Below are 22,300 nucleotides of genomic sequence, written 5' to 3'. Positions count from 1 at the left end.
TAAGTGGTGGTAGTAGCAACCTATGGGTAGGTAGCGGTTAGGTGTCAAGGTGGTGGTGGTGGTCTCGCCCGTGCTTGGAGTAGCAGTCTAGGCTAATGGGATGGATATAATTGGATGAGCAGAGGAGGAGGTCGGGCTACAACCGTGCAACAATGGTGTGTGTCTCTCGTTGTCTGCAGATTCCCCGCACTCTCTGGCAAGGTGAAGGCGGTTGCAGGATGGCGGTAGAGGAGGAAAAGGAGACAGCTTCAGGAGGAGGTGTCTGGGTATGTGTGTGGCAGGGACAAGATAAATGTGACACAAGGGAGGAGATGTTTGGCTTGCTACACTACGAGTTCGGGGTCTGGCACTACCACCACGCCAATCCCCTAGGTCCCAAGTCCAACTCAGCCCCCAGAACCTGGGGAAAGCTGTCGCCGCGGCCTGCCACGGCACGGGGGAACGGGTGCGGGCGAGCGAAGCTGAAGCTTGCTAAGGTCACGGGTGGGTACGTATCGCCTCCAAATGCGCCCAGATGCGGAGAAGCGTCGAATGATGTCACATGAGAGCCGGGGTAGAAAGAAAGGTGGAATCATCCGACTGGAGCTTGAGCGGATACACGGAAGAATATTACTGCGTTATTCCGATCCGGCTCTTTCCCCGGCAAAACCTGGAAGTGAACAGCCCGTGCCCGACAATACCAGAAGCGGATGATGCTCCACTTGCTTGTTCACATCTGTCGCGGCTATGGCCTCAGGCCACACTTTGCTCGGCTACGGGTCCAGCCGCCGAAACCGAAAGCTCAATCGGAGGAAAAAGGCTCGTTTTGATAGCTTCACATCGAACCTCCGAATATCGCCCGCCCTTTAGACCCTTCAATCTCCCCCCTGCAACCCCCATCACAACCGTTAAGATGTCCTGGCTCGGAGCTCGCGCACTCAAGAAGTACCCCACGCCCGTCCGTACGTGTTTCTCGACGACCGTCCCCGTGTCTCCGTCGCACAATTGCTAACATCCCTTACAGTTAAGCCGATGGCGCCTTTCTTCGCTGCCGGTATGTCCGAGTCCCCCGATCAATACTCAATTCTGAGCGAAATCAATTGCGATACACGAGAGAACGCGAAGAATAGCGTCGTGAAGCGCGGCAGGTGCTAATATCCCGACAGGTCTGGTCATTGCCTACGGCATCAACTCCGCCCAGAACGCCATGATGAAGTGTATGTTGCGCCAACGAAGACCTCCCAAAGGACACATATTAATTTTGCTACACAGCCGACGAGTGGAAGAACGATGCCCGCAACCCCCTCGCCAAGAAGCATTAAGTTCGCAATGGAACAGTCCGAGCTATGCGGGGAGATGGCCGAGCAGTTGGGAAACGTGTCGAGGATATAGATCCGCCAACGCATATTCTTCACGGATGCTGTATCATAGACGCACGGCTCGCATTCAATTGAGCTGTTGTACTAATGTACCGATGCCACACGTCTCATAACTATCGGGAACTCTGAGGGCTCTTTGCCTTTTACGTGTGTGAATGCGTCATCATAGCCAAGTTGTTTGCAATCCTTTCTTTTAAGTGACTGCGGCATGGAATCTGATACACCTGAAGAGAGATGGAAAATCCCAAAATCGAAAGGCAAGAGGGGTGGTCGTAAGCATTGTGATTGAGTTGCGACATCACAGAGTAAGGCTCGGAACGATGGCTTGTGTATCACGTGACAACCTCAAGCCAATAACTCTGCTGTTAAGGATGCCAGAAGGCGTTGGCCAGGACCGTACAATCCTAGACTGTGATAAAGATGAATTCCTTTGTAGAAGACTTGATCGGACTTCCAGGAGTACTCAAATCGGTTATCGTGGTCCCAGTCCTTATCGCCGTCTCAATTCCTCTTCTTTTCGGCGAAGAGTCAACTGTGGATTTGTCAGTATCCACTTCCGTCTGTCACTGAACACCTTGACTTCAATACGCCTTTTGAGCTACACCATAATTACCTTAGACACACACATGATAACTTCACTTCACTTCCGCTTTAGAGCTGTTGTCTCTTCCACCAGACTTTCCCAAATTCCCGCCAAGAGCAGTAATAATACCTACTCACATCTCAGCCACATCCTCATCTGCAAAATGTCGACGACAGCAGGCTCAGCCCCGAATGGCTCAGCGGTAAAGAAGCCCAACGGAAAGAAGGAGATCAAGATTCTTATGCTCCACGGTAAGATATGTGTCCTGTTCTTATGCTTCTTTGGGGACACCAAATCGGCCGTCTAAGGCCAACGGGTTACAACATTTCTTCACCCATGACCCCTCCCCAGAATATCATCAACCCTCACTAACACTCCAAGGCTACACCCAATCCGGGCCCCTCTTTCGCTCAAAAACTCGCGCCCTAGAGAAACTCATCGCAAAGTCCTTGGGCCCCTTCAACCTCGTCCCAACCCTCTTCTACCCAACAGGCCCATCACAGCTCTCCCCGCGCGACATCCCAGGCTTCGTCCCGGACGAGTCCGCCAACGGCGAGGACCAGGAGATCGACGCCTGGGCCTGGTGGCGCAAGGACGAGTCCTCGGGCTCCTACCGCTTCCTGGCCCAGGGCATCTCCACTGTCGCCGACGCGGTTCGCGAGGCTGGCGGCGTCGACGGTGTGGTGGGCTTCAGCCAGGGCGGTGCCTTTGCCGCGCTCCTGGCGGCGATCCTGGAGGGCCCGCATCGCGATGAGACCATGCCGGCTGACTTGAAAGCTTCCGCGCAGGCGTTGAGGGAGGCTAATGGTGGCCGGCCGTTCAAGTTTGCGGCTATTTACTCTGGTTTCTTTGCGCCGCCCACGGAGTTGGAGTGGGCGTATGAGCCCAAGATCAAGACACCTACGCTGCACTTCCTTGGTAGCTTGGACACCGTGGTTGAGGAGTCAAGGAGTCAGGGGCTTGTGGACCGATGCGAAGAGCCGATAGTCGTTGTCCACCCTGGTGGGCATTACGTGCCCATCACCAAGGAGTGGGCTATGCCGCTCATCGGCTTCATTAAGAAGATTGCCGACGAGGAGGCAGCGAAGAGCAACATCTAGATATAATGACACACCAAATGACGAGCGAACGGTTTGGTGGGGACATACTCGGGGGCATTAGAGGGCATTGGATCATCATAGAATAGACCGAATCATGTTTTACACATCCCAGCCTGGTTCATTGCCTTCGTCTAAGATAGTGTTCTACAATTACACGCCGTAACCCATGCCGAAACCCCGGCAACCACCCGGACGTCTAATGCGCCTTAGTAGACTTTCCCTTGCCCGACTTGGACGCGCCAGGCTGAATATTGGCCATCATCTCCTCCTTGGTAATGAGATGATCGATCCGCTCGAGGTGGCCCAACAAGCTCTTCATGTTGGAGCTCCACTCGTTCAAGATGTCGTCTGCATCTCTGGGCTTCGCAAAGCTCACGATACGTGCAGGGCGATCGATCTTGGCGTAGATAGTCTTGGAAGTGACCAGCTCGCTAATGTACTTCTCCGTCTCGTCCTCAGTGAGGTCCAGCAACTGGGTGAGGCGCTGGGTCTGGATACGGGTATAGTACTTGGCGACCACACGGACGTTGTGCTCGATCACTCTCTTGCGGAGATCCAGCCAGCGCTGGTGCGCCTTCTCGTCATCCGACTGGCCGGTTTGGGCGTCGAAGACATCAGTCTCGCACAGGTGGGGACCGAAGGTCTTCGCAACCTCTGGCCAGCGCATGAGCTCGTGGACGGTGAAAAGCTTGAGGAGCTCGGCCTCCTGGGTGACTTGGCTGATTCTGGAATCCTTCTGGATTCTGTGCAGAAGATCGTGCTGCTCATTGTCGTGAGGTGCAAGAATGACGAAGTAGATGATGCGTTGAAGAACCTACAAATTCTGGTAAGCACGTGTTTCTACCATAATGGAAAGATTGGAACTTACGGGGTGAAGCTTCTTGGGGTCTTCCTCGACTGCCTCGGTGTCCAGAACCTGGCGGTAGTGCTTGCAAACGTCGAGGTACTTGTCGTCGTGCTTCGCAAGGATGATCTGTTGCTCGTAATAACGAAGCTTCAGGTCTGTTGTGTCATCCTCCTTCTCTTCGGGGACTTCCTCGCCTCTCGCCTTCTTCTTCTCACGCTCCTTCTTCTCCTTCTCCAGCTGCTCGGGAGTCTTCTTCGGCTTTCGCGACAGGTATCGGGTGCTGATCTTCCTGCTCAGGATTTGAGCCTGAGTCCAGTCGCCGACCTCAATGCAAAGTGCGACTTGTGCGAGGATGAATTCGGTCTTCTCCCTTCGGTCCATAGATCCGAATGTCTCAACCTGGAGCTCGCAGAGAATGTCTGTCGCCGCCTTGAGGTCGCCCTGCTCCTTCTTGATATCGGACAGAGTCTTGGTGACACGCGCGCGCTCGACTTCGACAAAGATCTTTCCCTCGGTGACCGTCCTCAATGTCTCGATAACGGTAAGCTTGGTTTCGAGGTTCGGGGTAGAGTCGAGGAAGCCCATGACCGCCTGGACCATCTTCGTAATAGCTTGCTTGAGCTGCCCATGCTTCTTCGAGAGAATCAGAACCTGCTCGTTCATCAAGCTCCAGTCTCCGGCATTTTTGGTGATGTTGACGATGGCGATAAGTATACGCGATGTCGATGCAAGATCTGAGGACTGCGCTCCGTTAGCATGTCGACGTCTGGGGAAGGGAGGGGTAGGTTGCTTACCTGGCGGGTCTGCTTCTCTAGAACGCTCAGCTTCTCGATGGCGGCGGAAATGTCGCTCTGTTCAGATATCAGTATTCAATGCATGGCCATGTCAATTCTGGGCTCTTGTCCGCACCTTCGCGAGCTTCTCTGCCTCCGGGATCTGCTTGTCCGTCTCCTTCGAGAAGTCCTTCTCGGGCTTCAAGGCGGCCTCCGACATGCTGGGCGATACTTCGAGGATTTATTTGTACTGAAGGTAAAGACGAGGGTTCAGGTCGGAATCGTGGGAGCGGTGCGTTTGCAGGTCGCGAGGTCGTCGGTTGGGAAGGTGAGGCTGATTTGGTTGTTTGTTAGAATCGAAGGCTCCCGCAGCTACGCAACATGCTCGTGCCTACCTGACCTCACCCTGGCCACCGCAGTGCTCAGGTACCCGGATTAGGTAAGGCGGGGCAGAGCTGGCACGGAGGGACGTACCTTTTCCCGGCCCTGCCTTCCCGCTTCCATCGATGGTCTGTGCGTGTTGGCTCTTCCCTACGAGTGTCGATTCAGCCGTTGTTTCCTTTTCTACTTTTTTTCTTTTTGGTTCTTGTTCTTGGTCGACGCATAGATAGTATTCTTGCGAACACATTAGTATTTAATATTGAGGAGTGTCTGCTTAAGATCGAAGGCTTCAGTGATTCACTCTCCATAGGCTTCGTACCTAGAAACTAAGGAGGATTCGTTTGGCCAGATTACGACATAAGCCGAATTAGAAGTCGTCTTACTAAGGTAACTCGGGAAGGTAGCTAGCCCACCTTACCTAGGTACCCAACCTCACTGCAACTTGCGTGTACTGTTAAACATATACATTTACATTTCGGTTCGCTTTCCGAAAACTGTAGATTTTGTAGCTTCGACGAGCTACAGGCCCCCTTATCACATGCGATTGTCATTATCCCAATACTCGAGACATGTATACTCCACAATCTCAGCTTTCCCAAATGGCCTACATGGCTTGGCATGAAGAAGATTACACACGGCAATCGTCTAGTCATGTCCATAACTCCAGGATATATTTCGTCCGCGGATGTTTCTCCGTTGAGGTGCAGCGTGTCTGCGCCTACCTTGAGGTAGTACGCACGAACGCAGACCCGCGGGATTCGCGGGGCTCGCGTGAGAGCCAGGCGAAATCGCTTGTATTTCTTGCTTGAGATTTCGCCTGATCCAGGCTTCATGCTTGGGAACAAGTTATGTAGTATATTAAAACATGTTATGTACTAGAAAGGCTCTAAGCTATAGTAGAATTTGCGTTTAGGGGTTGACAGGTGGGGGAGTGTTGTCAATAACAATTGTCGTAGGGTTGACCTGGTTGCAGAGCAAGTCTCCGAGGCCGCCGGCGTGGCAGTAGGTGAAAACATCACCCTCGCCCCAGTAACCGAATCTGGACGCTCATGTTAGTTCGGTGTTGTTCTTAAGTCTTTTCAATAGAAATAACTTACGCGAGGCCGAGCTCGTGGTAGATGCGCAGCGCAAATTCGGTCTCCTTGCCCTGACGGATCGTGAAGCGGTACTTGGACTCGCCGCAGGTGATGACATCCGAGGGAACACCGGTCGCGCCCTGGCAGGCAAGATCCGTGGCGTCGTCTCCAGAGAGAAGGAAGCTGACGTTGGTCACTGTGCCGTTCTGCTGCTTGCGAACGGAGAGGTCGGCGATATCGATGTTCTCGGAAGGCAGAGGAGCCTCAGTCTCCTGGGGCGCGGGGGCAGCAATGGCAGAAACGCCAAAGACTGCAGCAACAGTAGCGAAAGTGAACTTCATTTTGCAAGTTATGGTCGGTCTTTGATAATGTCGAACGATAGGAAGAAGAGTTGAGTTTCTGGGGCAAAGATAGTAATGTTTGCGAGGGTTGGGAGTCTAGCTAGGAAGAGGCTGCGTGGTAGTTGCTTATATACTCTTGATGGACTCTAGATATTGGAGCATACGATCATCGTCGCCAAGTCGGTTTGGTCGGACAAGCGAGGTTGGTGATTTCGACGTCACCGTCGCTTGGGAGGTGACCATTGTGTGGGGAATGCCTGTCCGGCATATCCCAAAATGGCTGCGTTCTCGTAAAGGAAACTATGGCAGCATTGGAAGCAGGCAAACACGAACGCCCTGGAGATTCTGTCTCGCTCCAAAGTGCTCCCCTCTCAAAGGGGTTGTATTATGGGTAATGCCAGAAATAGCCCATGAGATGAACTGTTCAATTCTCCACATCGATCATAAACTCTAATTTGACCAAGGCACCAGTATCACAACTTGCGTGGAACGATTATCTAGTGAAAAGACCGGTAAACTCGCATTTGGCTGGTAATACTTGGGACTGAGCAGCTGGAATCAGCGGCGCTCACAAGGCGATCCAGGGAGGCAAGAAGTCCGGAGGAGCGAGAGAGCGCATGAGAGTGAAAGCTGGAAGACATGAAAGCTAACCCCCAACAGAGGAAGCAACGTTCTTTTGCTGCGCTGGTAGTCACATCGGGCAATAAAAATGTGGGAAAAATGACCGCCGATCTTCTCGTATTACCGCCAAGACCAGTGTGGTGTTTTGATGCAGCGATGACCGCAACGCGCCACTCCCCATTGTCAAGTCCCCAAATTACCCGAGGGTTCCAACTTCCATGGCTTGCTCATGTATCAATGCCAGCTGCAAAATCCTTAAATCCGGCTGACAGTTCCTCCAGAACGCACAACATCTTATTGAACTTTCGGAGATTTTCAGCCGCTTTTTCGCAATGACGTCCCGTTCGGAAGAGTTGAGACATTGGTGGCAAGACCTCAATTCTGTTGGCTTGCTCTCGCCGCCAAAATATGTGCTAAACCCCGGACAGCACACGCTTCACCAAATACAAATTGCATCGATCCCTGTTCTATTCTTCATTTCTAATGCCCCCGATGCTTTCTTATCCCGATTCAATGCACAAACAACAACAACATCAACAAACGACGGCAATAGCCGGGATCCCACATGGGAAACCCATAGTAAAGACATTCCGCTTAACAGCTTCGCCCAACTCCACCCAAGCCCATAGGGCTGTGCTTTATGAAAGTGTTCGGAACCATTTTGTCTTTCTCACAAAGTACCCAGGTGAGGCTGAATCTGAGCGCCACACCATTCCTAATATTGGCCACCCAACTCAGGGTCCAAGAGATCTTTCCGAGCGTTTTCTTTTTTCCCGAATGGGAAAATTATTCTTGAAGTCAGCGATGGACTTCCACAATATCGATTCTTCCTTACGTACCCCACCCACCGCTGTATTCCATAGTAATGGACTGGTCAAGCCCAGCAAACAGCTGCGTGTAGGCACCGTTCTTTGGTGGGTGCGAAATGAGTGTCTTTTTTGTGTCAGTAACGTATTATACTGCTCTCATGCGAGGCAAAAACTTACAAACGCTGCCAACTGGACTTTCGACATGTTCTGCTGAAGGTTGTTAACAAAGTTGCCGGGGTTCAAAGACTTTTAGAGATAGACCATTGGACACCATCTTACGCTCACCCAAGCGAATAGGAATACTTGCCAAGCTTATGATTCCGCTTGTCATTACTCGGCGAGCATATTCTGCTGCCTGACGAAAATTCTCCGCCTTGCTTCTTGAATACTTGCTCTAAATGCCTTCCTCTTTGTGATAGTCCATGTTGGAGAAGTCGATTGCTGGTCGAGGTGCCCCGTCCGCAGCGCTGGATGACACCCAGATGACCCTCACTGAGTTTTGGATCGATGGATTGGCGGTATGCTGTAAAATGGACGTTAGAAGCTTCGTTAGACTTCGTTAGAAGATGGCGAGCAATGTTGTTTATCCTCAGTTGTAGCTCGTAACCCTGCACTGTCTCCGAGCCTTGAGGGAAACCATCACACCAGCGTTGTTCCACAGCACGTCAAGCCGATTCTCCCGAGAGAGTGACTCCTGGACAGTTGCGATGATAGTAGCCAAGTCATCGAGCTCGCACTTCAGAAATATCATGTCTCCGCTGGATCCCGAATGCGCAGCCTTGATCTCGTCGATGACAGCTTGGGTTTTGGACTGGCTACGAGCTGCCAGCCAAATCTTGGCGTTCCCGTCTTCTGTGCTCACAGGTGTAGCCATCTCGCCTCCGAATTCTCTAGGATCTACGGACTTATTAATATTAGACCTCGAACTTCTCTACCATTTTGGTAAGTTTGCTGCACTCACTTTGTCGAATGACTTTCTTCTCTAAGAGTTCTGGCGTCTGAATGCCGTTAAGTTATGACTTCAGCACGAATACTTGATGCGAGGCAGTCTATCTTTGTCAGCATCACATCTTGCGAACCTCTGCCCGCATAGAAAACACTACATGTTAGAGAGGTCGGTGTGCTACTACGAGATGTCCCTCTGCGGAGTGATAGGTTTGGAGGAAGTTCAAAAAGGACTCTAACGAAGGGATCTGCTCATTTACTCATTTATGTTAACTTACATCGGTATTTTGCCTGCAAGCCCCCAGCCGTGGAGATCATTTCTATGCTTACACTCAAACAGCCTTAATTCTCAGTAATCCTCGATATCACAGCCACCTTTCTTTCAATGTCACCTTCTTCAAGCAGTCTACGGAATGGATTTCTTTGGTTGCGAAGACTTGGCGTCTGATTGGAGTGCTGGACGGGGCTTCTTTAGCGTCCCCAAACATCACGCGTACACATACATGCCCTAGGATCGGCGACAACTTGAGTCTTGGAAAAGAGCCTGTTGGACTTGGTACGATTATAGATGACCTGTGGGGCGACATTGGGATACTCGCTGTTACTAACGACCAGCATGCGCAACTCCGTGATCTCCAGGCAAGCATCAACTCTTCAGGAAGGGACAGCGGTCTGCGAGACACTTTCAACTCTCCTATCATCGGACTCAAGAAGCCTTATATGATTTTCTGTTTGCTATCAGAGCTGCGAGACATAAATGACTTGTTCGTCTGGATTGCGATAGTGTCGGAAGACTTCCTACTACCACTACGCAATAAGGAGCAGAGCGCATTATTAATCTTTTGTTACTTCTGTATGCTTATAAAGAGAATACCAGGCCAGTGTAGGCTGGAATATCTGGCTCGATTATCTATGCTTGAAGGCATAGGGGTTCTTGGATGAAGAGCATAAGTGGTGGATTCGAGGCGTGGAATAGCTTCAAGGATACGCGGCAACTGCGTTTCAATTTATGTGTCAGAACTTTGTGGCAACAGAAACTGGCAAAGTTTTCATTCTTAATGAGCCTTACGAGTACTTACTGCTGCTCAAAGACTTCAACTGGCAATACCGGCTTCACAATCGATGGGTATTCAGCAGATCTCAGCACAGCCATAGTCATTTTTCTCTCAAGTATCAAGTCATGAGTGAGCTTCAAATCGCATTCAATTCCCCGTTATGGCCTCGTGTGTACACTTTCATGCCTTCCCACAACTATCTCAGGTATTCAACTTGAAATAGTCGACTAAAAGAGGACCTCTTCCTCCAGTTCTTTCTCAGTCCAGTCCCATAACTGCTTTGCGAGAGCACTGTTGTTGGTATGGGGCTTTCCCAACCCAGTCCGCCCGATAGGCTCGCAGTAAGTGCCCGACACAACATTCATCGAAGTCGAAGCCCACAGCTGGTTGAGGGTACCCGTCGGAACATCAACTCCAATGAAAAGAGTTGTGGGTTTCCAATTGATGCGCATCATTCAGCTATTGTCACCCATTGTGTTGGCGAGATTGGTAGTGACAAGGCCTGGTTGGAGCGAGGCGGTTGTCAGCTGTGGAAAGCGCCTGGCAAGCTCTTTTGCGAAGAGTGGGTTTGCGAGCTTGCTCTGTCCCTAACGAGTGATGGTGCCCATCTCACGAGCCTCCGTCTTGAGCGTTGCGAAGTTGATGCCTTCAGGGGGCGCGTACTGGTGAGCAGATGAAGCTAGGACGGTAACGCGCACATCAGTACCCGTCTCTGCGGCTTTGAGAAGCTTTGGGAGGAGGGATTTGGTGAGGAGGGCATGGCCCATATGGTAAGTACCGAATTGGACCTCGTAGCCGTCGTCAGTGGTCCCTTCTGGAACCGACATAATGCCCGCGTTGAGGAGGATGTCAAGGCGGTCAGATTGTTGGAGAAAGATCTTGGAAAATTCCCGAATCGAGTGGCAACAGCCTAGATCCATCTGTATAAATTTGATAGGTGCGTTCGGAACCTGTGCATTGATGTCGTCGATGGCTTCTTTAGCACTTGAGGGGCTGCGAACGCCAAGCCATATCTCCTTTGGATCATCAGCAAATTCGAGAATCGATTGTTTGCCTAGGCTACTATTACCGCCTGTCACGAGGATGACCTTCCCCTCGAAAGAAGGAATGTCTGCATCGGGGTTAACTTGACGCTCTTGCTTTCCGAGGAACCCATCGTGGCAGTTGAGTCAACCACCTCAAACAGGATATTTGGGATATTGCTCGAAATATGAGATTGTGAACCGGTTGTAAGGAGTTGAAGGCAATTGGCAGGTTCCACCGTTGCTTCGAGTTGATTTCCAAAGCAATGCGTTCCTAAAATTAGGGATGCCAATGAGATCATAAGCTGATGTAGTTGAATCCAATGCGATGAAAATGTTTCGTATATGTAGCCAACACCGGCATCTTTCCATGACCCCCGCCCAAAACCAACCTCAGGGAGAGTTGTACGAAACAATACACATGACATCGTTGGTGCGGTGCACGTGATTCGTGAGACTCTTGCGGAGAATCACGGAGGCGGCTTGGAATTCCGCATTTCTCCCCATCTCGAGAAGGTTGGCTTGAAAATAACATAGCTTCAAGAGCGGACGCCGCGCCGACGTGAGATAAGCAGAACATAAAATAATAACGACGGATCGTGCTAGTCAAAGTACGGCCGCATTCTCCGCAACCCTTGCTCATGATTAGTGGCCCTGACCCAAACCCCAAAACAGTGAGCTAGTCAGATGCCAAAGAACCTACCTTACCAGTTAGGTTACCTAGTCTCCATGCAGCCCGTGGGAGATTTCTTCGCCTGTGATACCAGGGTGATCCAACTATTTTGACCGCAGTTCCCGCAAGTGCGGGAAGGATAGAGCTGTTAGTTGATGGGCCATCAACAGGGAATAGAGAGCGCTCTGGTGCTGGCTTGATACTGGTATGGATGATAGATATCATGACCAAAGCCACTGCAATTGTATTCCATGATTGTACGCCTTTCATCATCTGTTGGCTCATTTTCAGTGACTCCATATTGTTTTTTGAAGTGTTTAACATTACCCAGTCTCGAACGGCGTCTCTCTGGGATCGGTACCAGAGGTGACTGAGAGACAAAGCGAAATGACCAATCTACCTCGAAGCCAGCTCTACTCCTCGTGGGGCTGTTGGCATCAAATCTCAACAATTGTGAACTATCTTAGTATGTTGGCCCCTTTGTGATCTCTAGAAAAATACCGCCTGTGAAGAAAATTAAATTATTCAAGGCAGTTCTACAAAGTAACAACACACTGGACACCACGAGCTCCCTAATGATCTGTTGATAAGGGAATTGGAGCATGTCAAGGGTTGATAGGCGAATTCTAGAGTCTCAGATCCTGCTCCTAGAGAAATGAGATAGATACACAGGATCGTCCTTGTTACAGTTCTACCTGGTATGAGTGAGAGCGCACATGGAGAGCCCAGCGATCTAGCATGAATGCTCAACAATCATCTACTTAAGTACTTGTAGCATCTCCATCAGGTCAACTTAACAGTGACTACACCCTTGGAAGGAACAGAGACGGATACCCCGGAGCCCGAGATGCTGGCTCCCGTGGAAGCGAACTTGTGGGTGTTGTCAGTGACCCACGCGCTTGCAGCCCTGGGAGTGAAACCTTTGAACAATACGCTAGCAGCCTTGGCAGCACTGTCATTGTTCGTGAAGATGACCACTATAGACCCATCCTTATTTTGAACAGCTGCCATCAAGACGTCGGACGCCACCATGCCCGACGTCTGCAATCTTTGTGCGCCGGGGCGGATGTGCCGCGACCACATTGCAAATGCCCAGAAGTTAGCCGATGGCGTCGTGATCTTGCCATCCTGGGTATCGATAAGGTGGGAATCTGACTGTAGCTGCTTGAGTTCGAAGCCCTCCCAGTAGAGATAGGCAGAGAGCTTGGCGTTGATGATGCCAACGGCAATTTTGTTCGCCCAGGTCATGCCTTCGGTTGCACCGCCACTCTTGTACCAGGTCAGATCGAAGGCTGTAGTGATGCCAGACTCGGTAACCCACGAAGATAGTTTGGTGTTCAGAGCGGTGTTGGCGTCGCCTGAGTAGGTGTGCGAGGTGATTAGACCCAAGTGGGATTCCATACCGGCGGCAACGAGAGCGCTGGTATATTTGACGGTTGAGCCCCAGCCGACGGCATCACAGCAAGTGACTGCGGTCTTGAGACCGGCAGATTGGACAGCCTTGGACAGGATGGGGATGAAAGAGATCGCTTCCTGAGCATTGAAGCTGATTTGCATTTGGGAGTATCCCGGGCTAGGTGGTGGTTAGTTTACCTACCTAGCTGTAAGGAAGGATCTGGTTCTTACGAAAAGTCGGGCTCGTTGAGAAAGCCGAGGTGGGTAATATTGAGTCCAGCTTGCTGGTAGTACTTCACATACTGCACAAGGAAATCGGCGTAGGCTTGCCGCCAATCACCAGATGAGCAAGTGTGACCAGTTGTGCCGCATAAATATCTAAAGAGTCTTAGAAAGCATCCGCTATGTAGACTGCGTGTGTTCTTGTAACTCACCCCGCCGTCGCCTCGTTGCCACTGGTCTTCATGAATCCAGGAGCACTCCAAGCATCAGCGTAGATTTGATTCACCCCGTAGCTAATGGCCTGCTTTGTGAACCAAACCTGGCCGGCGTCATCGTCGTCCCAGGTATAGGTTGGCTTGCCTGGAGGCGATCCAGGACTCGTGGGAAGGATGCTATCTCCTTTACCCCCGGAACCGATGCGGTTACGGATAATGCTGAATCCGGCACCCTTGGTAGGGCTGAAGAGAAGATCAAGAGCCTCCTTTTGAAGAGTCACAGGCCCATTCTGGAACTCCTTGGCGCGACCAAAAGCCTGGAAGAAGCCAAAGCCGTCGATTCTTTGCAGTTTGGAGGTGGTGTCGACAGTAACCTGGCCAAGCGCCACGGCGCCTAGGCTTGCGACACCAAGGAACGTGATGGAAAGGACCATTTGATCAACCAATCACGGGTTAAAAGAGTGTAAGGTCTGATGATGGAAAGGAATGTGGGAGTGGGTTGATTCTGCATGCCAAGAAATCTGACAGTTGCAAGAGTTTTGCGGACCTAATATACAAGGAGCATTTGAAGAATTCCCGAAGAACGCGGACGTCTCGCACCTCATCTCGTTCGATAACATATGGAGTACATCAAGCGGATTGCAAGCTTTCAGCGATTGTAAAGTTCGGGGCCTGATGGTATCTTAACGCAGTAATGAAGGAGTCCACATAGGCAATATATTTGGAGTAGAGCTCTGCTCATGTCATTCATTACCAAGGCAGGGTGGTGGCGTACTATGGAGCAGGGAGAAGAAACTAGTCGCTCCAATAGAAACATTCGCGATCTAGTCTCGGGATCGTCCGAACTGCTCGCATAGCAGCGAAGTTGGGGCGTCCTAGTCTACCTTCGGGTAGTGAAATAGAGTACATGTGAAACTCAGGGGCTATACATGTGTTATCCAGCTGCGAGATCCGGCAGGCAACTTTCTGATCGCAAATGCACTCTTGAAATTGTTCCTGCGTTTATTGACAAGAGCAGCGAAGAGGTCTTAGGTACATTGCCACATTGCTATCGTCTAGAATGGCCAAAGCTCTGATTGAAGCTTCAGACTCCGCGGCACCAACACTTGCTCAATTCGTCTGAAACATCGGCTAGTAAAACCTGGATATTGGAGTGGGAGATGTTCACCGTTGAATCCTAAGTCACTGGAACTGCAGACGATGAATTTTGATATAAGATACCTTAGAAGAAGAATGCTTCTCCCATCTTTGCCGTTCCATTTGAATCATAAAATTCAATCTTTGTTCTGTCTACTACTATTCATTCTTTTGATTCATTTCTTCCACGCGACGCAAGAAACTCTGCCACCATGAAGTTCTCTCCCGTCATCTTTGCCGTTGCCCAGGTGGCATCCGCCCACTACTTCTTCGACACGGTGGTCCAAGATGGTGCCGCCGGGAAGTCTTTCCAGTACATCCGAGACTTTACCCGTGCCACCAAGTACAACCCGATCAAATTCTCAAATAACCCGGCTGTTGACATTCGCGACGGGTCTTACATTGACGGCCCCGATAGCAGATGCAACCAGGGAGCTTTCACCAACGCCGCCAAGACGCAGGTACTCGACGTCACTGCGGGAAGCGACGTTACGGTGAAGCTTGGCGTGGGCGCTACCATGCAGCACCCTGGTCAGTAGACCCAGTCGCCGCGTGTCGATTCTCGAGATTGGACGTTGACTAACATCTTTATCCATCGATAGGACCCGCCCTTTACTACATGTCAAAAGCCCCAGATGGCAGTGTCAAGGACTACGATGGCTCAGGTGACTGGTTCAAGATTGGCGAGACGGGCGTTTGCACCCAGAGTGGCGACTTCACCAAAGATGCTTGGTGCACTTGGGACAAGAACACTCTCACCGCTACCATTCCCAAGGACACGCCCTCCGGCGAGTACCTCCTGCGCTTTGAGCACATTGGTAAGAAAATTGGCTTATTATCTGCTTCTTGCGTGTGTGTCCCAATGACCTAACAAACTCTCTTAGGTGTCCACAAGTCGTTTGACCACGAGCCTGAGCACTTCGTGTCTTGTGTCCAGGTCAAAATCACAGGAGGCGGCAACGGCACTCCCAGCCCGCTGGTCAAGTTCCCTGGCGCTTACAAGTATACGGACCCTTATGTGAGCTTCAGCCTCTACAACGGATACAAGGCTTTCCCGATGCCTGGCCCTGCTGTTTGGACCGGTGGATTGAACGAGGTCAACAGCACCTCTGCAAATGAGGTGACGGTCCCTAGCAACCTGCCTTCGACGACCCTGGTCACCTCTACTCGTCCTGCCACTCTTCATGCTACCCGCTCTGACACTCACTCTGCTGCTCCCAGCGCAAAGGCTACTGCCCCATGCGCCAAGCGCCGTCACTGATGTGCCTGCTTGTCAACAACACTAGGCACCTGCTCTGTTTCTCGTATCTCTTGCGTCGAACGGGTGATGAGATAGACCAGAGTTGAGCATCTTTTCTTTATTGAGATCTCATATAGGCACCACCTGGGTGTTACTTCTATTCTCCTGTACAATCTTTTAGACACAACTTTACTCAGCATAGCTATCAAACTATGCATCATCCCGCGCTCATGAATGTGATGTTTTCAGATGTGTAGGGGGATTTCGTGCGTCTCAACTCATTGCTTCTCGTATGAATACTCACCTACCTTACTTGGCCTGTCTTGATATGATCAGACAACTAGCAAAACCACTCATCGCCTATGGTAGACGAAACGTGGATCTTGCCCGGTGTTTCTTGAATGAACATAACGTTCTCATGTATCCTTGTTGATATACTTTGGCTTAAGCAGATACATGTCTAGATTATGACTGAGCGGAGTGCTTCTCAGATCGCTAGAATCCCCTCAACGATCATTTCATTGCAAACTGCAGGTTGCGACACGCGTAGTGACCTCTTACACAGTCAAGAGCTCGCGGTTAGCACTCCCGAGCCACCACCTAGACTTCAAAGTGTCCAGAAGAGATTCCATATCGGCCGCGGCAGCTCGATAGAGTCGACCCCCGCTCTCCCCACAAAGCCAGTGTAAAGTTGCGGCACCTGCGTACATGCCGTCCATGATGAAAGGGTACACGAGGGTTGAGGCCTGCAACTGAGTCTCGTTTCCATCGGTGGCAGGAATAAGCGGCGATATATTGGTAGCCATGAAGTGAAGCTGCCGGCTTGCTACTTCGATAGTAAGCAAAGACTGCGGTTGGAAGTCGAGCTCCTGGCTCTTTGTGCCTTGTTCGCCGGCGTATCCGGGCTCAACTGACATCTTTTCAGGGCATGTGAATCTATAAAGGGCGATAAAAAGGGCATACCGCGCCAGTGCTCTGGATGAAAGAAACGAAGAGCTCGCTTCTAGTCTCCAATCTGTATTCTCTGTATCCACAGCTAACGCAAAGCCATTCGGATCGTTGACGAGTGAGGTGATCTCTGGAATGCAAGGGGCAGAAGACCCTGAAAGTTCAAATCCAATCGCCTGACTTATGGAGATAGATACTTGACAAAGTCTTGCGAAGCCTGATTGTTGCGTCTGATATGGTGTACTGGTAGAATGTCCGAAAGCTTTGCCAACCTCGCCACGGTCCTGAGTTAGACTTTAGTTCCAACGAAGAGATATGATGTCATTGATATAAGAACGCAAACGAAGTTATACTGTGTCAACTTTACGTACCCAAGAATCATCATCAAGCAATCTATTTTCAACTTGCGGCTCTGTGATGACGCATCACCTCCGGCTACCGAGCGCAACGATCTTGTTCGAGATAAGTATAGACTACCACACTCTTCTTCTTTCTTCAGCCTCTATCCGGGTCGTCTGATGTATAGTTGATTAACAGAGAAAGACGCAAGAGTATACAGCTCAATGATGGTTCAGACTCACAACTTGTCTTAAAACGGGAAAATCTCCGGTAGATAGCCCTACAATGTCCGAATATCGGGCACATGATCCAACCGTCATCCAAGCGGCTGCATATAGCGTGTCCATACTCATACAACGCAATAAACATGATAGCCTGGAGGAGAATGAGAGATATGGTGCCATTCTCCTCAAGAGGGGCCGAGAATTTCTTCGCTTCCCGGTATGGGTTCAAGTCAACCTGATGTGTAAACGGCGTTGTAACAAGCCTCATTGACAAGAATAGCATAGCAGGGTCAGGATCTGCGTTATGGAGAGATAGCACCATATCTAGTCTCTTCTTAGATATCATCGGCAGCCATTTGTGTATCGTAGCGAAGTACTTTTGTGAGACTTCAACGATGGTATTTTCTTGGCCTAACAACGCCAATACGGCTTGAAGGGTTATGTTAGAGCCTCCAACAGACATTAGAGAGCTCGGCTATCTAATGGATAGTAATCATAGCTCCAATCAGAGATGTATCAACGCAATTCAGGAATAGTACCAGATCGTACTGGCGACCGAGCACGGGACCAAGTATACCAATCAATGTCTAAAAACAGGGATGCAGGGAAACCAGGCCCGAAGTCCATATCCCGGATTTCGGTGTTCGGACTCGTGGCCATGGAACTAATGGACCAGCCGGTTGAGTTCGGATTCGGCTCAGTGTTCTGATCGTGATCAGATCACTCGCGCAAGTTGATACCGAGTGTCGAGGATGAGGTCGAAAATGAGGCTGGTATCAGCTGGTTCTGCGCGCCACCTGGGATTGCTGAAGGTTCAGGCAGACGACTTTCCAACGCATCAAGACGCTCCTGCACAGAGTTCCACTGACTGGCAGTTGTAATTCGTTCAGGTTAGAAGTCGTAAACGCAGCTTCTCCCCGTTCGACGGCATAGGCTGCAGGCCAGGCATGCCTGAATGCTGCGGGGTGTCATCGGTGACGATCCGTGTGTACTATTAGGGCTGTGAGACTCAATCACAAAATTAAGGCTGGGCCCGCTTGAAAGAGTGGGTGTATGTGGATGGAGAAGACCTATGGAATAGTGAACTTCGATGAATGCTGCGATGCTGTGCGACTAAGAGGCTGAAGCATTAGAGCTGTTTCGCCTATCTGAAAGAAGTTGAGGTGCGGGAAAATGCGGTCCACGTCGCTGCGGACTTCAAAAAGTCATTCCGATCTCGTACTCGGGCTCGCCACCGAGACATTCGTACTCAGATCTAGACCTAAGACGTGAGGACTTTTGTGGCCACAATCTCCGCACATCAGATGTGTTGCCGGCACCGGAAAGAGAACAATTTGTTTCCAACAGTTTGAATCTTGATTCAACAAAATTCTACTTGTACCTTATTCATGACTTGTTCACGTCCTAGTTCTTCATTCTTCATGCTCTTCTACGTCCTTGGGGGTTCTACCTGTTTGATGCCAGTACCCGGGCTCTCGTCGTTGGCAACACAGAGTTCCGGGCTATGTGGACCTGGTATTTCCAAAAGATCAGTTCGCGAAGCTTGATGGAACAGACCAACGATCCAAATCATCGCCCAGCCGCCCTTGACACGCATTATGGAACATGCCTCTCCTGACTGGCCCGTTGACCTACGCGAACTAGCTTTGGGAGAGAATGGTGACGCAGACGGCTTGCCCATTGCCATGAACATGGATGGCACTTCGTTTACGAGAAGTTAGCGGATTGCAATTGGAGTCTTTGAGAAACAGATATAACTTTGTGAGTTCATTTGAGGATACTCAATGTTTTACGTCGATGAAGCTGCCCATAGACACTATGATGGCCCATAAAATGACTTGAATACAGTAATCGAAGATCAGCTAACACATTGTAGGGGTGGATGTGGACAGGAAGTTCAAGAAGTGAGTATACCAGCGGTGGGTAGTCTGCTTCTCAATCACGAACTCAGGTCACCGCGATGCTGTCTTGGTCTTGTAGTTATGATATCCCCCGTTCCAGGCAGGGAAGGGGGCTCATCAGGCGGTCAGCGACTCATGGACATTGAAAAAGGGATGCCGAGGTGGGGGTCACAGATGAGAACAGTTGATGGAACCAGAATGGCCAAGGTGGAGGTGGAGTTGGGACCTTATAGGCCCTGGAATACTTACTTGCCTCAGGTCTTGGTCTCCCGTGGTGTCACCCTCTTTGGGTACTAGAATACAATCGGATCCGAAAGGATCACGGCTGGAGAATGGATTTCTTGTCAAATCAAGCAGATTCAACAGTCACATATGCGGCTCGCAAACTAACTGTAGCGATCCCGGAGAACTTGGCGCAACTGGAGAAGCCACCATCCCCAGACGAAAGAGGCTTACCCCAAGGTCCCCAACACATGACCCCCACATAGTCCCGCAAGCATCCCTGGCTCTGGGGGTCCAAGGAATCCCATATCCCTTCTGCTCTACGGAGTAACGCCGCCGGATCTGATGCCGGAGAGCTGCAAGGTGGGGGCAACCCGACGAGATGTCGGCTGATGTTTGGGGGTTCAGGGATGGCCGTGCAAGCAGCAAGGAACAAAGGCATCGTTTGTATGTTGGGCCCTACCCCATGGGGCATTTCCCCGCGTTTGGATTGTTCTCCACGTTTGCCTTAGGATAGGGGAAAGGGTAGGGAAAGAGGTGATTGTGGGACGAGTAAAAGGAACGACAAGCTGTTCCAAGGTTGAGAGGTCCGGGGGAAAGGAGCTTAAGTTCAGGACCCTTCCCGCGTATTTTCATCGGTGCATGCTTGCTCACATCTAACTTGCCATCTGTTTTATCGCTCTTGCTTTCCCTTTCGTTGATGAACTACAGAGGAAAATATCTCTTTTCAGTCACAAAGTCAGACGAACACTGAAGCAATGGGCATGGACAAAGCAGAACGATCTTCGGACCAGGTCGAGGACGTCAACGCCGATAAGCTGAGCCAACATGGCGGCAACCTCATCATGCCCGCCAGTCTGGCGGCCCTGGGCTAGGAAGAATACGAGAGGGTCGGCAAGAAAGCAACATTGAAGATGGACATGGTGATCATGCCCATCATGGTCATAATGTACATTCGTAAGTGCAATCTGCATACTTCTGCAAGTATTCTCTCCTGGAGAAAACGACTAACACAATGGAAGTCAACTATCTCGACCGCCAAAACATTGCTAGCGCGAAGCTCGCTGATATCACCACGGACCTAAGCCTCAGCGAAGTCGAGTATCAGACCACCGTCAGCATCTTGTTTGTTGGCTACAGTAAGAGCCTCCCTATACTCTTTCAATGGCGTGGAAATACTGCCGTCTTGGACCTTTCTAACGCAGAGGCATTGCAGTCCTCATGCAAGTCCCCTCTAACATGATCGTCGGAAAGATCAAGTGGCCTGGGGCGTACATCTGCTGTGGCATGGCCGCCTGGGGTGTTATTTCTTCCCTCATGGCCGTGGTGCACAATTACGAAGGCCTTTTGATGGCTCGATTCTTCCTTGGCTTCGTCGAGGCTATATTCTTTCCCGGCGCTCTTTACTTTCTGTCACTGTTCTAGTTAGTCATTCTGTTCATGTGCTTTAAGTCTCCTGGGATGCTGATACGTTCCTAGTAACCGAAAGCAGTTTGCCCTGCGGACTGCCATCCTCTACTCTGGATCCCAGTTGGGCAATGCTTTTGGCGGACTCTTCGCCATCGGCATCTTGAACCTGGATGGTGCCCATGGACTTGCGGGTTGGCGTTGGGTATGTCCCTGTCCTTCACCTTCTACCCGAGTAACTCGTTGGATATCTAGGACTAACCATGACTACCATAGCTCTTCCTCGTCGAGGGCGTCATCACCGTCGGCTTGGCCATCCCGTTCGCATGCATCTTACCTAACTCCAACAAAAAGATTCCCACTCTGACCCAACTGGAGTGCGAGTGGGTTCAGTACAACTTCGCAGCAGACCAGGGTCAGGAAGACGATTCGAGCGAAGTCACCGCCCTCAAGGGGTTTATGATGGCTGTCAAGGACCCAAAGACCTGGATGCTCATGAGTGTTCTCTACTCCGTAAGTTTTATAACCTACTTCTCTGCTCTCTTGAAGCACCTCTACCGAGGCAAGGCCCGAAGTAAATCTTTCAAGCCCATGAACAAGTTTACTAACGCGTGGGGATTATCTAGACCTACATCGTCGGCGCCGTCGCCAACTTCTTCCCCTCCGTCGTCGGCGGCCTTGGCTTCTCCCGCACAATGACCTATGCCCTCACCGCGCCGCCCTTCCTCCTCTGCGTCATCACTATGCTCCTGAACGGCTTCCACTCAGACCGCAAACAAGAACGCTTTCTACACATCGTCATCCCCCTCTGCGTCACCCTTGTCGCCAACATCATCGCCGTCTCAACGACCAACACGGCAGCACGCTACGTCGCCATGATGCTTCTTCCGGGATCTTTCTACGCCGCTGCTGTGGTTGTGCTCTCGTGGATCACGGGTAGTCTGGCACAGCCTTCGGTGAAGCGTGCGAGTGCTATTGCGCTGATCAATGCTATGTGTAATACGCCGAATATTTGGGGTAGTTATCTGTATTATGGTGCGCCGAGGTATGTTACGGCATTTATTGTGAACATTGCGGCGACGGGGCTGGCTATTGGGTTCGCTACGGTGACGAGGATCTGGTTGAGGCGGTTGAATGCCAAGTTGGACCGGGGCGAAGAGACGGGGAAGCATGGGCCGACGCAGGCGCAAGTTGCCGGAGGATTTAGGTATCTCATTTGAGACCCATATGGAGATTGTTATAGTACTTACTTGAGTAATCGTCCTGAAGGGGAAACTATAGTTAGCATCCATGTACGCCGGAATTCTCGATTGTGTTGACAAAGCATCCCGTATCAAGCCTTTCCAAACTTTCAACCATGTGTGAACTTAGTCTGAGACGACTGGCCATAGAAGCTGTGCATTCGACTTTCCTGCTCTATTGGCAGTTTGGGTGCCGGTTTGATAGCACCTTGGTTCTTAGTGCGG

General features: G+C 50.8%; 10 protein-coding genes across 10 annotated transcripts; 4 read left to right on the top strand and 6 right to left on the bottom strand.

Moving 5' to 3' along the window:
• Nucleotides 1-892: 892 nt before the first annotated feature.
• Nucleotides 893-1,301, top strand: BDP55DRAFT_722188 (ATP synthase subunit J; the record flags this gene model as incomplete). The annotated part of the gene is made up of 4 exons (XM_060578560.1): nucleotides 893-941; nucleotides 1,004-1,033; nucleotides 1,146-1,196; nucleotides 1,252-1,301. The coding sequence occupies 4 exons, from the start codon at nucleotides 893-895 to the stop codon at nucleotides 1,299-1,301; spliced, it is 180 nt and encodes a 59-aa protein (XP_060436655.1).
• An 803-nt stretch (nucleotides 1,302-2,104) lies between these two features.
• On the top strand, nucleotides 2,105-3,041 carry BDP55DRAFT_538250 (serine hydrolase; the record flags this gene model as incomplete). The annotated part of the gene is made up of 2 exons (XM_060567926.1): nucleotides 2,105-2,192; nucleotides 2,323-3,041. 2 exons carry the CDS (start codon nucleotides 2,105-2,107, stop codon nucleotides 3,039-3,041), a joined length of 807 nt encoding a protein of 268 aa, XP_060436654.1.
• Nucleotides 3,042-3,145: 104 nt separating this feature from the next.
• BDP55DRAFT_639852 (PCI domain-containing protein) lies at nucleotides 3,146-5,034 on the bottom strand. Its single transcript, XM_060573290.1, has 4 exons — nucleotides 4,798-5,034; nucleotides 4,683-4,739; nucleotides 3,910-4,629; nucleotides 3,146-3,855 (listed from the first exon to the last, which is right to left on the bottom strand). The coding sequence occupies exons 1-4, from the start codon at nucleotides 4,879-4,881 to the stop codon at nucleotides 3,238-3,240; spliced, it is 1,479 nt and encodes a 492-aa protein (XP_060436653.1). The 5' UTR covers nucleotides 4,882-5,034; the 3' UTR covers nucleotides 3,146-3,237.
• Nucleotides 5,035-5,951: 917 nt separating this feature from the next.
• Nucleotides 5,952-6,459, bottom strand: BDP55DRAFT_625163 (uncharacterized protein; the record flags this gene model as incomplete). Its single annotated transcript, XM_060571433.1, has 2 exons — nucleotides 5,952-6,081; nucleotides 6,140-6,459. 2 exons carry the CDS (start codon nucleotides 6,457-6,459, stop codon nucleotides 5,952-5,954), a joined length of 450 nt encoding a protein of 149 aa, XP_060436652.1.
• An 857-nt stretch (nucleotides 6,460-7,316) lies between these two features.
• On the bottom strand, nucleotides 7,317-9,152 carry BDP55DRAFT_699537 (uncharacterized protein; the record flags this gene model as incomplete). The annotated part of the gene is made up of 7 exons (XM_060577896.1): nucleotides 7,317-7,830; nucleotides 7,920-8,013; nucleotides 8,067-8,135; nucleotides 8,197-8,281; nucleotides 8,445-8,514; nucleotides 8,535-8,738; nucleotides 9,113-9,152. 7 exons carry the CDS (start codon nucleotides 9,150-9,152, stop codon nucleotides 7,796-7,798), a joined length of 597 nt encoding a protein of 198 aa, XP_060436651.1. The 3' UTR covers nucleotides 7,317-7,795.
• A 964-nt stretch (nucleotides 9,153-10,116) lies between these two features.
• On the bottom strand, nucleotides 10,117-11,275 carry BDP55DRAFT_688902 (short-chain dehydrogenase/reductase; the record flags this gene model as incomplete). Its single annotated transcript, XM_060576687.1, has 4 exons — nucleotides 10,117-10,301; nucleotides 10,359-10,439; nucleotides 10,482-11,028; nucleotides 11,270-11,275. 4 exons carry the CDS (start codon nucleotides 11,273-11,275, stop codon nucleotides 10,117-10,119), a joined length of 819 nt encoding a protein of 272 aa, XP_060436650.1.
• Nucleotides 11,276-12,367: 1,092 nt separating this feature from the next.
• BDP55DRAFT_625161 (cellulosome enzyme) lies at nucleotides 12,368-13,850 on the bottom strand (the record flags this gene model as incomplete). The annotated part of the gene is made up of 3 exons (XM_060571432.1): nucleotides 12,368-13,157; nucleotides 13,211-13,357; nucleotides 13,414-13,850. 3 exons carry the CDS (start codon nucleotides 13,848-13,850, stop codon nucleotides 12,368-12,370), a joined length of 1,374 nt encoding a protein of 457 aa, XP_060436649.1.
• Nucleotides 13,851-14,765: 915 nt separating this feature from the next.
• Nucleotides 14,766-15,685, top strand: BDP55DRAFT_569384 (glycoside hydrolase; the record flags this gene model as incomplete). Its single annotated transcript, XM_060570734.1, has 3 exons — nucleotides 14,766-15,084; nucleotides 15,156-15,371; nucleotides 15,438-15,685. Coding segments are annotated over 3 exons (783 nt in total), but the record flags the coding sequence as incomplete, so codon positions are not given.
• Nucleotides 15,686-16,350: 665 nt separating this feature from the next.
• BDP55DRAFT_688899 (uncharacterized protein) lies at nucleotides 16,351-17,964 on the bottom strand (the record flags this gene model as incomplete). Its single annotated transcript, XM_060576686.1, has 4 exons — nucleotides 16,351-17,025; nucleotides 17,113-17,153; nucleotides 17,395-17,779; nucleotides 17,854-17,964. 4 exons carry the CDS (start codon nucleotides 17,962-17,964, stop codon nucleotides 16,351-16,353), a joined length of 1,212 nt encoding a protein of 403 aa, XP_060436647.1.
• A 2,028-nt stretch (nucleotides 17,965-19,992) lies between these two features.
• BDP55DRAFT_699535 (major facilitator superfamily domain-containing protein) lies at nucleotides 19,993-22,124 on the top strand. The gene is made up of 7 exons (XM_060577895.1): nucleotides 19,993-20,282; nucleotides 20,307-20,384; nucleotides 20,450-20,566; nucleotides 20,644-20,851; nucleotides 20,907-21,039; nucleotides 21,111-21,347; nucleotides 21,461-22,124. Exons 1-7 carry the CDS (start codon nucleotides 20,186-20,188, stop codon nucleotides 22,052-22,054), a joined length of 1,464 nt encoding a protein of 487 aa, XP_060436646.1. The 5' UTR covers nucleotides 19,993-20,185; the 3' UTR covers nucleotides 22,055-22,124.
• The last annotated feature ends 176 nt before the right edge of the window (nucleotides 22,125-22,300 follow it).

Source organism: Colletotrichum godetiae, assembly GCF_030913485.1.
Source record: "Colletotrichum godetiae strain CBS 193.32 chromosome Unknown BDP55scaffold_1, whole genome shotgun sequence".
Taxonomy (NCBI): domain Eukaryota; kingdom Fungi; phylum Ascomycota; class Sordariomycetes; order Glomerellales; family Glomerellaceae; genus Colletotrichum; species Colletotrichum godetiae.
This window is presented reverse-complemented; position numbering and strand designations above follow the sequence as displayed.